The sequence below is a fragment of the Paroedura picta genome, chromosome 7 (assembly GCF_049243985.1).
Source record: "Paroedura picta isolate Pp20150507F chromosome 7, Ppicta_v3.0, whole genome shotgun sequence".
NCBI classification, from domain to species: Eukaryota; Metazoa; Chordata; class Lepidosauria; order Squamata; family Gekkonidae; genus Paroedura; species Paroedura picta.
Window position 1 is genome coordinate 79,234,583 of NC_135375.1, and position 17,105 is coordinate 79,251,687.

General features: G+C 42.2%; 2 protein-coding genes across 16 annotated transcripts in view; one reads left to right on the forward strand and one right to left on the reverse strand.

Annotated features, from left to right (window-relative positions):
- Positions 1 to 5,207, reverse strand: part of PSIP1 (PC4 and SRSF1 interacting protein 1) — a 29,555-nt gene extending 24,348 nt beyond the window's left edge. The window contains exons 1-3 of one of the 7 annotated variants that reach the window (XM_077345112.1): positions 5,045 to 5,207; positions 4,684 to 4,911; positions 3,913 to 4,044 (exon numbers count right to left, since the gene is read on the reverse strand). In XM_077345112.1, coding sequence (XP_077201227.1) covers positions 3,913 to 3,984 — 72 coding nt within the window. In that variant the 5' untranslated portion in view covers positions 3,985 to 4,044; positions 4,684 to 4,911; positions 5,045 to 5,207. Of the gene's footprint in view, positions 1 to 3,912; positions 4,045 to 4,186; positions 4,339 to 4,407; positions 4,519 to 4,683; positions 4,986 to 5,044 lie in introns of those variants that run through there. The other 6 variants (XR_013232602.1, XM_077345116.1, XM_077345113.1 and 3 more) reach the window with 6 other exon arrangements.
- An 8,436-nt stretch (positions 5,208 to 13,643) lies between these two features.
- CCDC171 (coiled-coil domain containing 171) overlaps positions 13,644 to 17,105 on the forward strand; it is a 164,363-nt gene continuing 160,901 nt past the window's right edge. For 3 of the 9 annotated variants that reach the window (XM_077345119.1, XM_077345120.1, XM_077345125.1), the window contains exon 1: positions 14,029 to 14,597. In XM_077345119.1, coding sequence (XP_077201234.1) covers positions 14,528 to 14,597 — 70 coding nt within the window. In that variant the 5' untranslated portion in view covers positions 14,029 to 14,527. The other 6 variants (XM_077345126.1, XM_077345124.1, XM_077345127.1 and 3 more) reach the window with 5 other exon arrangements.

The following is a 17,105-nucleotide window of genomic DNA, read 5'->3' on the forward strand; positions in this document are numbered from 1 at the left end:
TCTTCTACAAGAACATATTATCTAACAAAGCCACAAACCTAAAAAGCAGACATTGCAACAAACTTAGATGACATTTTTGTCTTTATTTACACTCATGCAGTACAATCACATGACCTAATATCAGAATAAAGTTTGAGTCCTATGTGTATGCTCAGAAAAGCTTATACCTTATATAAAATTTTGTTGGTCTAAAGGTGCTACTGGACTCATGTTCTGGTGCTTCAGGCCAGCACAGCTATCCACCTGAATCTATCTTATATATCATAAGCTATACCATCTTGGGCTCATTCACTTGCTCACCATTGAATGTAATAAATGCTCTCACAAGTCAGCAATTATCTTCTGTTCTGTTCATTGGATAGATATGTGAATGCAACACACAAAAATAAATGCAAATGTGTCATTGAAAAAATGCAGCATTCAGAAACCAGTGGATCAACCATTTTAATATTCTAAGGCAGTGGTTCCCAACCCCCGGTCTGGGGACCGGGACCGGTCCGGAAATCCTCTTCGTCCTCCTCCCTGGCTGCTGCCTTGGGGGCTGCCTTGCCACTGGCTCACCTTTGGTGCTCTCTAATGGATGCCATGGCTGGGGCTCCTCCTTGGCATGGCACTGCACAGCTGCTGCTGGCAATGCCCCCCAGTGGGCGGCAGGAAGTCAGGGGGACCAGTGGGAAAGCAAGTGGAGCAGAGGCTCAGGTGGCTGCAGTGACGTCCCTTGGCAAAAGACTACCCCCTCCTCGGCCACAGTAAAATTGTCAAGCGTTGACCAGTACCCGGTGATAAAAAGGTTGGGGACCACTGTTCTAAGGTACTCTGCTAGGAATTTAAAATTCAGTTTTCTATGAAAAACCTCAAATGGGAAGGCCAAGATGTTGAACAACATTTCCCCATGCGGTCTTAAGGAGAATTTGGGAATTCTCATTCATTATTGGTGCAAAAATATTGCACATTACCCTGGTTACATAAGTTACAGTTAGTTCAGTTACACCTTTAATGTTAATTGGGAGTAGTCTCTCACCTACTGAGTAGCCTGATTACTCTTGACTGTATTCCATCTTAAACTGGCCAGTCTTGGTAACATCTCCCCACCATTCTGTCGTTAGCAGCTTTTAACATCAACTCACTATTCTTATGAATGCAGATGTAGACCAGTTTTATTTTGCTCCAGTAGACCAATAAAGTTGCATATAAAACTGGATATACAAATGATTAGCTACTAGAATTGAAAATTATAGGCACTGGAGGATCAAACTTTAGGATCTTTCCCTCCTACAACTGGATTAGGTTTTCATGGAATAAAGCACTATTTCATTATGGAATTGTACTTAAGTTACTATTTAAATAGGATGCTTAACTTTAACAGCTAGTCTAATGCACTTTGGCACTAGGGGCAGAAAACCTAATACCCCCAAGCTTGCAAATAAAAAAAACTAAACAATTTGAGAGCCAGCATGGTAGTGGTTAAAAGCTGCAGCCTCTAACCTGGTGAACTGAGTATGATTCCCTACTCCTCCACATGCAGCCAGCTTGGTGACCTTAAGCCAGTCAGTTCTCTCAAAACTCTAACAGTCCCACCTACCTCACAGAGTGTCTGTTGTGGGGAGAGAAAGGGCAGGCAACTGCAAACCACTTTTAGACTACTTTTGAGTAATAAAAAGTGCAGTATAAAAACCCGTCTCTCTCTCTCTCTCAACTGTTGTCTCTTTAATAGTGTTCAAAGTTGCTGATGGAAGCGGGAAGAGATGCCTCTCTCTCTCCAATACTAACTCTGTATAAATTTCCATATTATGGAACAGCACATAAACAAATAAACCTGGCTACAGAGCTCAGAACATCGTTCAGTAAACTAGGACTAAGACTAAAAATTAAGGTTTATTAAATGTTATTACGCTTTTGGATACCTTGAAATCAAAGACCAATAACATTACTGATGAAATCACTGCCTAGTTATCCTACTACTATTGTGACTGACTAAAAGGAGGCAGTACTTTTCCTCCTATAGAGCTTGTTACAGCTAGGGAACTCTGTACTTCATCCTGCAGAAGTCCCAGTTCTTCATTCTGTATAAGTTATTTCCTAGTTACTGCTGCCCAGGATGAGTTAGCTTGATACCAAAGAAGTACTGCTGATACATTGTTTCATACGTCATAACAGCTTTATTTCTGGTAACCAATACCATACTTATAGATATCTACAAGCATATTGGAGGAACTTATAGCTTAAAATAAAGAAAAAAATTGAAAAAATGTCATGGAGCTTTAAGAACTTACAATTTTCTGTTAAAAGGAAAAAATAGGAATGATTTAAGTAGGAAATGCTAATGTTTATGTTTTGATTGATAATAAACCATGCAAAAAGATGTCATGGTCCAGATGTTTTACACCACATCAATTAATGTACTTTACACCAAAAGATTCATAGTAGAAATTTGTTTTAGAACAGTACTTGATCAGTGACTTTTGTGGTTATGTCAGATAACAACAACAATAATAAATGTTTTATAGCCCACCCTTCAACAGACTTCGGGCAGGTAACATCAATAAAACAATAGTTGTGATAATAGCTGATTTCAGGATGCAGATTGGAAAACTTCCAAGGATAGATGATAATCTCCACAATGAAATACTAAAAATCTTGCAGTGTATGAAGTGGTCAGGATGAACAAATGTGATAATGTTGGGTATATATGAAGAATTAGTGCAGAAGAATCAGGAGGGAAAACATATTTTCACTTTAAGACACTGGAGCATTGTTTACTTTTAAACTGTAATCCAAAAATGTAAAATAAAAACAAACTGAGAATGAAAAAGATTAAAAACTGTATGTAAATATATTGCAATGCAGACACAATGAGAACAGGTTTCGAATACAAAGGTATAAGGAAGTGAATTTTGAAGAAAAGTATCTTTATATAACAGAATCTTTTGAAATCGAGTATATTAGAAGCTGTGGCTATGTAGAAATAACAAAATATAGACAATGGCATATGTAGTTATGGTGAAATTAATAATATGCAAAATACATCCAATTTGTAATGTTTGATGATGTAAGGACTATTATCTTTTGTAGAGAAATGTCTTGGGGACTATGATGATGTTGGAGAGATATATTTACTGCTTACACTTGGCAGTGTATATTGGTTTGATATCTATGATTTGTTATGTAATCCCACCTTTGTGTCCTTTTTATCTCATTTTCTAAAATAAGAATTATAAAAATGTAACCTGATTACAAGGTGAGTATATAAAGTCATGATAGTCAGTACTCTACTATAAATCTGTGTGCCATGAGATGGTCACCTTTATTTTATCCTGTACTTACGAGTATTCAGAACAGAATTTTGTGTGAGTTTGGATATAAAAGTTAAGCAGTTGTACTGTATATATAATTATCTGTCTCTCATTTCCTAGTTGGCAACTTAGGCCTTTTACAATTTCCAACATTCCTCTAGCCTCTAAATGTACAGTAACACTACTGCTTGCAGGTTTGTCATCAATAACTCATTTGATTCAGCAAAAGTTTGAGGCCTCTTGCAATAAATATTAAAAAGCACTATGCAGCAATGACTGCAAGCACAGTGGCTGCTTGCTCATGACAAGGGATAAAGGTGTAACCCTCCTAAAATACCAAAGGGGCAAGAAAGGCCTATGTGAGCACCCATAATAGATGTTGGAAGTCATTTTCAGCAGTGCAAACACACCCCCTTCTCCAGGCTGGCATGAATTAAGAACCAAACTACAAGTAGGAGATCAACAGCTGGCCCACTTGGGACGGCCATCCTTGCTCAGAAAGAAGGCAAAAGAGGCTTCATGAGGATGCCATGCTTTCCAAGCGCAGAGGCAATGTGTGTCTCTGTATGCCAGGCAAAGCCGACCGCAGGCTAGTTGGAGGAAGGAGGGAGCGCCTTACCCGGGCTGGCCAATGGGGATAGCCTTTCATCTTGGCGAAGATCAAGTCCCCGGGTTTGAAATCGCGGGTCATGATGCTGCTGGCTGCGGGAGAACCGCTGGGAGCTTCTCAGCGTTGTTCTCAAGGCGAACTCTGGAAGGGAGAGCAATCGGGGGCGGGACGTGGTCAGAGAAACAAACCGGAGCGTGTGGACTCCCCCGCCCCCCCACGCGGGTTTCCCTCCCCTTGCCCTCTTCCATCCCCTCCCCCGGGCGAGAACCCGCTCCCCACATACCGCCCTCGCCCGGCACCGTCAGGACACCGGAGTTCCCTCCCCGCCACCCCGACCCTTCGGCTCCCCCGTTTTGGCGGGAAGAAATTCTCCCTTCACTGGCTCGCCGCCGCAACGAGCGGAGCGGGCAGCCATCCCTCGCCGTTCCCCGCCATCCTCCCCTCCCTCCACCGCACCCCACCCCACCCCACCGCTAGGGCGCTCGCACCCCGACCCCCGCTCACCTGCCCCCTCCCGCGCACGCGCGCGAGCCCCCCCCCCAGCACAGCTGCCCGTGGCTCGCTCTCCTCCCTACTGCTCTTCGCCGCCGCCGCCTCTCGCCACAGCAAAACAGCGGCCGCTGCAGGCTAAGGACGGCTGGCGCGTGAGCCTCCTCGCGCCAGCTACCTAAAAAGCTCGCTCCTCGCTCAAGGCGGGCACCAGAGAGAGGAGCGCTCTCGCGCCAGCGCGCACACAGACCTCCCCCCACATGGTTAGAAAGAAAGAAAGGATCTTTTCACCCCTGCCTTCGTTCGTCTCCCTGTGCAGCTGACGCGAAGGAAGGTTCGAGGAGGCCAGGACACGAAGAGAGCTGCTCTGGTCCAGAAAAAGTCTGCGACAGAAATTTCTTTCTCCCCCCGCTTTTGCTCGGGGAATGGTTCGCTCCACTGCCTTCTCTCTCTGTTGCAGAGCTGTCGTAGGCCGTGAGGCAAACAAGTGGATCCGTTGGAGGCGAAGAAGCGCTGCCCCTATTAGGAACAATTATTCCTATATGAGGGATTTACCTGCCCCTTCTTATATATCCTTGCACAGACCACCCATCTTGGGCGTGTGCGCATCTTTATTGGGGGGGGGGGGGTTGAAGAGACACAAATGACTCACATATGGAAGCGAAGCAGCGCCATCCTCTGCTTGTTTACTCAGAAGCCACGCCCACTCTGTTCAATGGCACTCCAAAGCAAAGGTGCATAGGATTGCAGCCATCATAGGGGAGGGCTGGTTTTGTTTAAGCAGAAGCCCTGTTGGCTGCCTTTTCTGGTGAACCGTGATTATGCCCAGGATTGTAGTGAAATACTGGCTAGCAATATAAAAACGTATTGTTTGGATTTTAGACTAAGGTTGCTTGTCAACATTGCTGTAGGCTTATCAGAATCTTCCCATACCTTATTCAGTAGAGCTGCAAATCTGGCAATTGTGAACAGGTCTACCGAGAATCCTATTCAGGTTTATTGTTGGATTTATTATTCCCAGTAAAGTATTAGGATTCACTGTAAAGGCCTAGGAATGCAGCCCAGCTAGAGTATAGGGCTCACATATTGAGAAACTGAGTCCAGGATGAAGAGATACAAAGACTCCTGTCTTTGTAGGGAAATGGAACGCTGGCTGATGCAGTTTATCTTACAGGGATGGAAATTGTCACACTTCCTGAAATGCCTTTGTAAGTAGAAAAGATTCGGCAATCACTAGTCCTTCTCTTTTCTGGCATTTCTGTGTGAACATGGTTGCTAGAAATTTAGCTGTCATGTAGCCATGGCACTTTTGTTTAGATTTTGTCTATGGATCTAAATTCTACATTACCCCATGTCAGAGGGCAACTGGGACACGTACCTTTTCCTTATTTCCTATAAAGTCATGGAACATAAGTTAATATATATGAACCAAAGTTTAGCTGAGTGGTTGAATGGAATCTGTAAATTATGGCTCCAACCAATATAGAGTTGTCACAGTTCTGACCACTGAGGAAGACCCAGTAAGGTCAAAACATGTTTGGTCTTATGTGATGTTAGTTCTGTATAGTTTTATGTAGTTTTTATTCTGTTTTTAATTGTACACTACAATAAATAATTAACATTTTTACATTATTTTATTGTACAGCTCAAATCTGAGTTCCTACCTGTTAAGGTTGGGTTGTGTTCCTTTTTTATTTTTATTTTGCATTGTATGAAACAATGATACCAAAATTGAACCTTTATGCACAGAGGGAATGTATCTCATCAATAATCAGCTGCTGGGGGCAAACAACAGGGAAATACTGCCACTCTCATGCCCTGCTTGTAAGTATCCAGAGGGAATTGTCTGGCTTTATTGGAAAGAATGCTAAGCTGTGTACAGCTCTTGGCATCATTGAACAAAAGTGTGATGAAGTATACATTTAATAAATAAATCTCTCTACCTGATTAAAATATTACGTCAGTCAGACATGAATGTCTGTAGTAACTGCTTAAATTTTCAGGGTAGCATTTCTTCCCTTCTCCCTATGTGCAGGTGCCAATGTGTACTGTATTAATCACCGTGTGTGTGTCCAAAGGGGGGGAGGTTGTCTGTGTAGCATACAAAGAAGCACACATAACCATCTGATCACTAGCAAGGAGCTGGCGCATACACACATTTTAAATGGCTATTATGTGACTTTGTGGTTATGTATCTTTGCCCCTAAACGTATCCTTCATGCAGGATGATGGAATCAGATTTCTAGAAAGAGAGCTGGTACAGTTAGAGATCAAACCTGCACAGAAGCCTACTTCTCCAAGCCAGAAGTTATTCTGTTACTCCATAATAGGGAGTTTCATTCTGCATTCACATGTGCCAGGTCAGGACATGGAAAGCAGGTTTTAGAGCTGAGCCAAGGCTTAAATTACTAGCTAGGTGCAGCCCTTTTCTGGCCTTTGGGTCTTAAGGAACATCATCATCACTATTAGTGGTGTCCATGGGATGATAATCCAAAAAAGAAAACCATTACTTAGCTGGGGACAATATAGTGAATTGTCTTTCTGTTCTACAGATTCAAATGCAAATTAAAAACAGAATACGTATAATGGTGCTCACTTTACCCTGAATGTTTTGCCTAGAGGCAAGATCCCAATAATTTGAATGAAGTAGTTTTAGAAAAGTCAAAGCTGTTAATGTTGTCCCCATTAAGTTTTTTTTAAAAAATAATTCTGATGCAACCTGGTTTCCCATACTGATAACACAGTTGTTTCTAGAAGGGAAACATTTCCTAGGATTCAAATGTAGTTTACTGTGTTAGATATTGTGGCAATTAAACAAGCTTGAAAAGAAACAGGATATTCTCATTGCATTTTGGTAGTTATATTTGTTTATATTCTGAGTATTTAGTGTTTTCTCCAATTGTACTGTCCACCACACTGTCCCCACAACCAGAAACGCAAAAGAAGACCTGTTCTTTTTACTACCTGTAGGCATCAAAGTGGCTTCCAATCACCTATGTTTCCTCTCACAAATCTCCCTGTGAAATACCTGGGGGCTGAGAGAATTCTGGAGGAACTGTGACTGGCCCAAGGTCACCCAGCCAGCAGTATGTGGAGAATCAAACCTGGTTCTCCAGATTAGAGGCTGCTACTCATAACCACTACACCAACCTGGCTGTTAAAGATGAAGTTAAAACTGGTTTAAATAGGGCAAAGCTCCCCAAAACTGTGTGACTTTTGTCCAACTCCTGTTAAATATGTAAGCTTTCATGTTAGACAGGACTGTGTCAGGCTATATGTTCATTAGAAGACAAAAATAGAAATGCTGTAAGTCTGTACAGTTTGTACAGCTATGTTTGAAGACACAGCCCCCATCCTACAAGTTAGTCAGGAAGATCTGAAGGGCCCCCCCTAGGAAGATAGGATGCTGCACTGGTTCTATTATCAGTGTGCCCAGTTATACTCACCCACCGCCGGCCTTACTGCCTCCTTGTGCTAGGGAGGGTTTTAGCTTTTTTTTTTTTTTACTGCCATCAGCATTGTAGTGAATTGTTTTTTTCTTAAGGAGATGGGTTTTTATGGGATTTTATTGGGGATTTTATAGTATTGAATTACTATATAACCTGCCACAAGTCGGTGTGCTCTAATGAATCAAATAATATATAAAGATTAAATCAAAGGGGTGCTGAATTAGCTGCATCTAATTGGTCCTACTGATTTCATCAGAACTTAACAGGAAGTTACATTCAATTAGATTGCAGACTCTGCATAGGGAAAATGTAGTTTTACTATTTTATATGGTTATCAAACTCTAGGTAGGGCCCACAGATCTAGAATTACAGCTGACCGCTAGACTACCTAGCTCAATTCTCCTGCAGAAAGCAGTTACCGTATTTGCCGGCGTGTAAGACGACCCCCCAGAGAGCCTCTTGTGGCGCAGAGTGGTAAGGCAGCAGACATGCAGTCTGAAAGCTCTGCCCATGAGGCTGGGAGTTCGATCCCAGCAGCCAGCTCAAGGTTGACTCAGCCTTCCATCCTTCCGAGGTCGGTAAAATGAGTACCCAGCTTGCTCTCCTTCAGGGAGGGCGGTATATAAATCTAAATAAATAAAATAAATAAATGGTAATGACTGGGGAAGGCACTGGCAAACCACCCCATATTGAGTCTGCCATGAAAACGCTAGAGGGCGTCACCCCAAGGGTCAGACATGACCCGGTGCTTGCACAGGGGATACCGTTACCTTTACCTTTTAAGACGACTCCCCAACATTTCCACTCAAAATATAGAGTTTGTTACATTACATTACAGTACTATGGGCCACTATGTCTATCCCAACTGAAGTGCACCCGGCGTATAGGACGACCCCCCCCCCCACTTGGAGGCATGTTTTTCAGGGGGGGAAAGTAGTCTTATACGCTAGCAAATACTGTACTTTGAAAGGTGGGTTCCATGGCATTATGCCTTGCTGAGATCCCTCCCTTCTCCAGCCTTCGGCTCCACTCCCAAATCTCCAGAAATTTCTCAATCTGGAGCTGGTAACCCTACAATTTCATGAATTTTGTTATACTTTGTTAGATTTCTAGCTTTCCCATTCCCAAGTAAGTAGACTAAATCAAATTCATATAAAGTATGGGACAGTATACTGACTAATATGGCTATCCCTTTGGAATCATGTGAAGTACGGGGGAGGGCGGTATATGAATGAATGAATGAATGTTGCTTGCTATACTTCCCTATGTACTGAGAGATTCCAGTACTCCAGGGCTTCGTTTCCTTTGTCTTAGAATGATGCAAACAGAACACAGAGGAGGCAAATAGACAGCAATCACTAATCTTCATGAGGTCTCCCAAAGACAGCCGTTGCAACTCAAGGCTCCCTTCTACATTCTCTGCTAAATACAAACTGGCATCTAACACAATAAAATCAGAGTCCAGTAGCACCTTTAAGACCAACAAAGATTTATTCAAGGCGTGAGCTTTCAAGTGCAAGCACTCTTCCTCAGATTAACAGTTTTGCTTTCCCTTTTCAATAGGTGAGGGAGTAGCCTTTTCAACTCTGAGATACTATATTCCAGAAACTGGAGGATGATACTCAACAATCAGAAGAACATCTATCCAATATCAGCTGATAGTAGCAAATCAGTAGCCTAACAACATCTTTAGCAGTGATAATTAGTGGCTCAGAAGCTACATGTGACTGTTCCGAGCACCATTGCTCAATGTAGCACTTGCACCATGTTTTGGGAAAGTGGACAAAGCCATTTCCTAGTGTGTTTTGTGACTGCCACATAGTTCCCACTTTGTTGAGCTGCGGGCCTTAAACTTGGGGTAGAAGTAAAATGGTCTGGAAAGTCATGTGACCCGTCATGAGCCATTATATGGGAGCGGCAGGATATAAATAACATAAATAAAAAATAAAATAGATTAAGTTTTATATATAATATACTTATATTTCATATTCTATGGGTGGGGGTTATACAGAACATAAAGTAGTCACATGTCACCTTTAAGACCAACAAAGTTTTATTCAAGGTGCATGCACATGAAATATTTGGCTGATAACCCACCTACAGCCATTCCTTGAAAAAGCATTACCTGGCTTTGGGGGTCCATGCCCTTATCATATCTTATATTTCTGTAATGTGCTTTACTTGGGGCTGCTTTTAGAAATGTTTCTCTCCAGAAACTTCAGTTGCTACAAAATGTGTTGGTGAGGCTATTGTTAGGACTGCATGCACTGCACCACTATTGTGCTGAAAGATCTGTACTTACTGCCTGCTTGATTCTAGGCACAATTCCATTTTGTGCTTAAACCCCTTCAGGCTCTAAATAACTTGAGGGACTGCCTTACTCCATCCTGTCCAGCATATCTGTTGATCTTCCTCTCAAGCCTGCTCGTTATGCATCTGCCTTCAGGGTTGAGGCCTTATTATCTTTCAGGTACCAAGCTCAAATATTTCTCTTTACCCAAACATTCAATTAAAGGACTATGCATCTTTTAAAGATGTTGTTTTTATGGCCTTGTCTTAGCTTGTGGTCTATTCTATTAATATTATTTTATGTTCCTTGCTAAAATTGTATTTTAATGCCACTTCATATTGTTCTCTTGCAGTCCTGTTGCTTGTTTTATTGCTAGTTCTAATGTTAATAGTTTTTATGCTGTTTCTTAACATTTTATTGTTTTAAACTTGAGCAGTTCTTTGGAGGTGTAGCGTATACATTTTCTGAAATGAATACTTGTAGACATGAATTATCAAAGGACGTATTGCAGTACATCTTAAACTCTAGTTTGATATTTTCTTGCTATGTTTGGTAATTCATATTCAGGGCCTGCTGAATAAGACTTTGCTTCTCTATGTAGAAATAACTCCCAAACTTCGTACACTTTGTCTCATTTTCCAGTTCCACACATGCATTTATGAGATTATGGACCCAGGAAACAAATTATGCTCAGTTTTGAAAGCTAGCAAAATATATATTGGATACTTTCCCAGTTAGAGTGGAGGATGTATCATCTTATATAAATCATAATATAAGAAGAGCCCTGCTGAATCAGAACCATCGTTCATCTAGTCCAGCATCCTGACACCCATAATGGCTTCTGAAGATCCAACAGCAGGGCATAGAGGCTGAAGCCTTCCTTTGTTGCAGCTGCCTGACTCTGAAAGTTGAGGTTCCCTTTAGCTACCATTGCTAGTAGCCATTGACTGATCTATCCTCCATGAATCTATCTAATCTCCTTTTAAAGCAGTCAATGCGTGTGGACCTTCATCCTCTGGCAGCAAATTCCTTCTGTCTGTCCGGAATCATCTACCAATCAGCTTCAATGGACTGCCTTGAGTTCTGGTATTTTGGGAGAAGGAGAAAAAGTCTCTTTGTCAGCTCTCTCTACCCCATGTATAATTTTATAAACCTCTATATCACATTCTCCCTTAGTTATCTTTTCTAAACTGAAAAGTCCCAGACTCTTCAGCATTTCCTCATAGGAAAGGTGCTCCAACCTCTAATAATCTTGATTTCCCTCTTTTGTACTTTTTCCAGCTCTGCAATATCCTTTTTGAGATACAGTGGCCTGAACTGCACACAATATGGGTCACAACATAGACTTATACAGGGGAATTACAATATTGTCTGTTTTGTTTTCAATCCCATCTCCAATAATCCCCATCAGAAAGTTTGCCTTTTTCACTGCTGCTGAACACTGGGTTGACACTTTTATTGAACTATTTGTTACAATCTCAATATCCTTTTCCCTGTCACTTTCAGCACATTCAGACTCACTTAGCCTATACTTGAAGGTTGGATTTTCTGTCCCACTATGCATCAATTTATCAACACTGTGTATACCAACTGAACAACATAGCTAGATTGTTACCCACTCACCAAATTTATGGAGATCCTTCAGGAGCTTCTCACAGTCATTCTTGGTTTTCCCCATCCTGAATAATTTCATGCCATCTACAAACTTAGGCACATTGCTGCTCACCTCTAGTTCCAGATCATTTAAGAACAAATTAAATAGTATTGACCTCAATAATGGTTCTTATGGGAACACACTGTTTATTCTCTCCATTGTGAGAACTGTCCATTTATGTCTACTCTTTGCTTCTTGCCATTTAACCAATTTCTAATCCATAAGAGAATTTGTCCTTTTATCTGATAATTGCTAAATTTTTCAGGGAGGCATTGGTGAATTAAGATGCTGAAATCAAGAGCCATATGAATATCAATATTCTCAGCATGTGTGTGACATAAAGGACCTAGAATGGGCAGAACCAAAGAATTTCACTGGGTATCATGTAGGTGGGTGTCCCACACGTCAATTTATGCCATAGGGTTGTTAGGATAAAAGTACCATCTTGAGCTCTTTGGTGAAGGAGTGTAATTAAATAGTTACATGTGTTGTGTGTGTGGCAGAAGAAAAATATAAATCTTCTACATAAACCAGTTTATTATTTAAAATATACCCAACAGTGAAAGAGAGGCAGGGGGTTGAAAGAAATTTCGGGTATTGGGAATTTTAGGTAAAAGGTAAAGGTATCCCCTTTGCAAGCACTGGGTCATGTCTGACCCTTGGGGTGTTGCCCTCTAGCGTTTTCATGGCAGACTCAATACGGGGTGGTTCGCCAGTGCCTTCCCCAGTCATTACCATTTACCCCCCAGCAAGCTACTTATTTTACCGACCTCGGAAGGATGGCTGAGTCAACCTTGAGCCAGCTGCTGGGATTGAACTCCCAGCCTCATGGGCAGAGCTTTCAGACTGCATGTCTGCTGCCTTACCACTCTGCGCCACAAGAATGTAAAATTGGGAATTTTATAGAATACTAATCCCTGTTGCAGTTTCCACTAGATTAGTGCTATCATGTTTGCTATTGACTTCCCTTAATCCTTATAATTTAAATCTATTCATATATGCATGGATTTGCAAGAGACAACACTTGAATGTAGAGAACAGATTCATCTACTTGAATTTGATTTCATAGCTCAGTGCTAATGAGTTACTAGTTAAATAAACTAACAGGTCCTAATTTAAAATTGATTGCTAGTGCAGCCCTAAGTCTAGTTACACCAGCCAGCAATAAGAAGTGATTTGCCTGCTTGCATTCCCCAGGTAATACATGCAAAATTAGAGCTTTGCACCATGACCGAATTTGCTTTCGATCCTTCTCTCTTTTTAAGTTTTGTGATATCCAGGATGGAAACTTCTGGTGAGCCCGAAAGCTTGCATAACGTTTATTGTCAATTTGGTTCCTCTTAATAAAAAGGCATTGCTAAGCCTTGTGAGGTCAGTGGAGTTAGAATGGAGTCACTTCTGTTTGGGCTTGCACTGCTAGTATTAACAAGGCAATGCAAAACAGCATTTCGGTTTCGGCACTCGGATGCTGAAAATTAATCTTTTGTCTACAACAGAAATACATGAATTCGGGAATAAGACCCATTTAGTCCATTGGGATTTACCTCGAAGTAAATACGCTCAGGATCGGGCTGTTTAGAAAGGTATTCAGGAAATGTATACAGGCTAGAAAAAAATGCAAAAGTAGTCTTATCTCACGCACGTTTCACTAATTGTCAGCTCTTTAAATGTTCGCTTGGATACTTGGGTAAAGCGGCAAAGAAAGCGGGAATGGGCTGCACCCTGTTGGTTACGCATGCTCTGTTCATCACCTTGAAGTCGAAAAAGAGAGGGCAATTCCTCGATCTTCCGTCGATGAGATCCTTTCGCGTCACAATCAACATTTCTTCCAATGAGAAGCGGAATTCTAACGCCGGAAGGAGGGTCGACGCTACGGGATTGGTTGCAGCTTCTAAAGCAACTTCCGAACTGTTACCGGTAGTAGCCGTTGCAAGACCCCTCTTTGGGCGTTCTGGGCGTGGCTTGGGCTTCCTGTTATTTTCTGGGTCCTAGCGTCTGGATTCGGCTTGCTGGGCTTTTGGGGTTATTCCTGGCCGTGATTGCATATGACCTTGCTGCTGCCCCTCTGAACTGTAGGCGTGGCGGGAAGGTATGGAGAAGGGGTCATCCCGGGTGGGAAGTGACAGGTCTGCTTAAGGGGTGAGCCTGGAAGGCGGAGGTGGCTTGGATGGAGAGTGCAGGTGTAGGTGCAGGAAAGTTCAACTCTTTGGGGTATGGACCATGAAGTTCAACAAGAAAGGTTGTCCGGTGGCGTGTTCACTCAGTTGGAGTTAAAACGTGTGATGTTCTTCTCGTCGTCCTGCAACTCTTCTGCAGCTACCTAAATAGGAGCAACAGTTTAAGAGCGAAGGAGCAGCATGTTAATCTAATACTGTTGACTGCTTTTGCCAGGGTTTCTCTAGGGTTTGAAAGACGAGCAGAAGTTCTGTAGAAAGGGCCAGTTAATGCCTTTCCTAGCTTAGCTTTGTCTGTTGAACTGCTGCCTGCTCTGTAACTGTTTCCAGGTAAAGCGGGCGTGCCATAAGAAGCGTTGCAAGGTAGCTAAGCGGGACGAGAAGTCATCTACAGGGTGGAGTGCTGTTGTGTCTCACTTTCCAAGCCTTTTGGAGTGTTTTGCTTCAGGGCGCGTGTTCGGTTTCATTTAGGAAATGCCCCTCTCGCCTACAAAATTGCATGACTGTCGAGTCTATTTTAAGTATCTACTTCCAGTCACCGTTCTTTCAGCCTGTGGATCCCTAGTATATGCCAGCAAGGATTTCTGGTAGTGATTCGTATAGTTCAATCATCAGTCGCTTGCGTTCCTTTCAGATAGGTGAGTAGGCCACCTAACAACCGGTCTGAGCATGGAAGCGAAACTACCGCTGGCTCGTTGTAATTGCAAACTGTTTGTGAAGGTGGTCCTTAAATCACAGTGCCCGGTTGCCTATTGGATGCATACTACATCTCCTCCCCTCCGTTGCTGAATGGCGTTTAATAAGTTTATATGTTTGTGTTCTTAGGGCTGCTGAATAATGTTTTTTGTCCTGCCAAGAAAACCTTTTGCTTTATGAGGTGGAATATAAACACCTTTGCGCCTTCAAAGCAATTAAGATCTGATCTCTTTAAGGATAAATACTGGCCAAACAATTTGTGATGTGAAATAGCTTTATGATTATGATTTATTTAGAAGTGGAACATGGTAAGAATGAAGGTTTGTTAAGTCACTGCTTCCAATGATATCTTGTTGTTAGGCGCGAAGTCGTGTCCGACCCATCGCGACCCCATGGACAATGATCCTCCAGGCCTTCCCGTCCTCTACCATTCCCCAGAGTCCATTATCTATTAGATAATAATCCGAAAGATGTTGTTATAGTGCCATTAATGGAGCATCCTATTTAAGTGATGAACAGAATTAGTCAGTTGTCTGAGTCAAATTGAAGTTACGTGCATTCAAAATGAGATGCCTAATAGTGATAAAACAGTTCAACAGGGCCTGCAAAAGGGAGCTCTTCCACCAGGCATTTGGTTGAGACAGAGTGAACCAGTAACATCTACAGGGCCCCTGCTCCCTCCCAGAAATCCATTAATGCGTTCTGCTCTGGACCTGTTTGTATTGTTATAGTCTGTTATCTCTGTTATAGTTAACATTAATATTATTATTATGAAAAACTTAAGTTCCATCTACTGATTTCTACGTTTTTATATAAACTGCCCCAAGCCTCAGGGGAGTGTGGTATATAAATACAAAAATAAATAAAATAAATAACAAAATTTTGAGTCAGATAAAACGATCCTAAGGTACCACTGGGCTAAAATTCGTTCTGCTGCTTTAGATTAAGACAGTTACCCACCTGAAGTGATACGTTAATGGCTTTCAAATGCATTACTTTTTTACTGCCTTAAATGTTTAGCATCTCCTTAGGTAAACAACCTAGTGTCTGAGAGCAAATACAGTTGTACTCCCCCAGGAAGCCCACTGGGCCAGTTAATGCTAACCTGCTGTTTACAACATTCTCCCTTTCTCCATTTTATTCTTACATCAACCCTGTGAGATAGATTACGTTGAGTGTGCCTTGTCGGCTGAAGGTCAGCCAGCAAGCTTACATGGCACAGTGGGAATTAAATGTGGGTCCTCTAGTCCAGCACTCTAACCACTGCAGTATCCTTGCCACTGCACCACTGTTATTTAAGAGAACACCCTAAGCTTTCTGGGAGCTCTAAGGTTCCTAGAGGAGAGCTTGAAGATCATATTTGCTAGACTTAGTCCTACTTGACTTTTCCTTTGACTTAAAATAGAATAAACAATCTGAATTAGTTTGTAGGGCTAAGTTGTACAGTAGTTTACTGGCTGGGTGAAAGTTTAGGATATAGTTGCTCTGTTATTGCTTTGTGCATGTTTCATAAGTGGCATTACTTTGACAAATAACAACCCATTTGTATTTTAAAAAGACAAAAAGTACAAGAGGAAATGTAGGAAGAGCCTTGTATACAACTGTATATAATTTGATCAGGCACAAGGTTAATCAGCAGAATGTTATTTATTGATTTGATTTCTATACCGCCCTTCCATATGGCTCAGGGAGGTTTACATACAACATGGGGGGATACATGGAATGAATTAATGTTCAACCAAGTTCACTTGGGAATGTACATTTAATCTGGGCCAGGCCAGGTAGGTAAAGCCGTAGGTGTTGGGCTGCCTCCTTCCTGCCTACCCCTCATATCTCCCAAGGGCTGGGCCAGGCTGGGTAGGGAAGGCTGTTTGGGGGCTCCCTCCTTCCCACCTCCCATATTTTCCCATGGCAAGGCTGAATGGGGAAGACTGCTGGATCCCACCAGCTGAAAGTACAAATGTTATTTTGTCATTGCTGAAAGATAGACACAACCATGGCATTTTCCACTCCCTCAAAATAAAAAATGTACTAGGGGCATAGCCTGTTAGACTCACGAATACAACAGGCACTAGTACACCTGAGCTGTGACCTTCCTGGGTTCTGGCCCTCCTCCCCTTGCTCTCACTCAGTCTTGAGATCCAGTGTACTGAAGTTGTTAAAGATTAGCAGACTCTAATTGCCATACTACTTCAACATGCAGCCAACTGTGTTGCCAACTTCCAGGTGGGGCCTGGAAACCTACAGGAAGATGAGAGTGAGAAAGAAAAACAGACAAAGAAAGAGGGGGGAGGGAAGAGATGTGGGATGGAAGGCATCAGTTCTCCTGAAGAAAACAGCTGCATTGGAGGGACACTGGCTCTCCTACCACCACCACACATACAAAAGTGTCTATATAGATCACCACTGTCCCTACCATCCATCCCCACATCTTCCAAAGGTGAGCTACT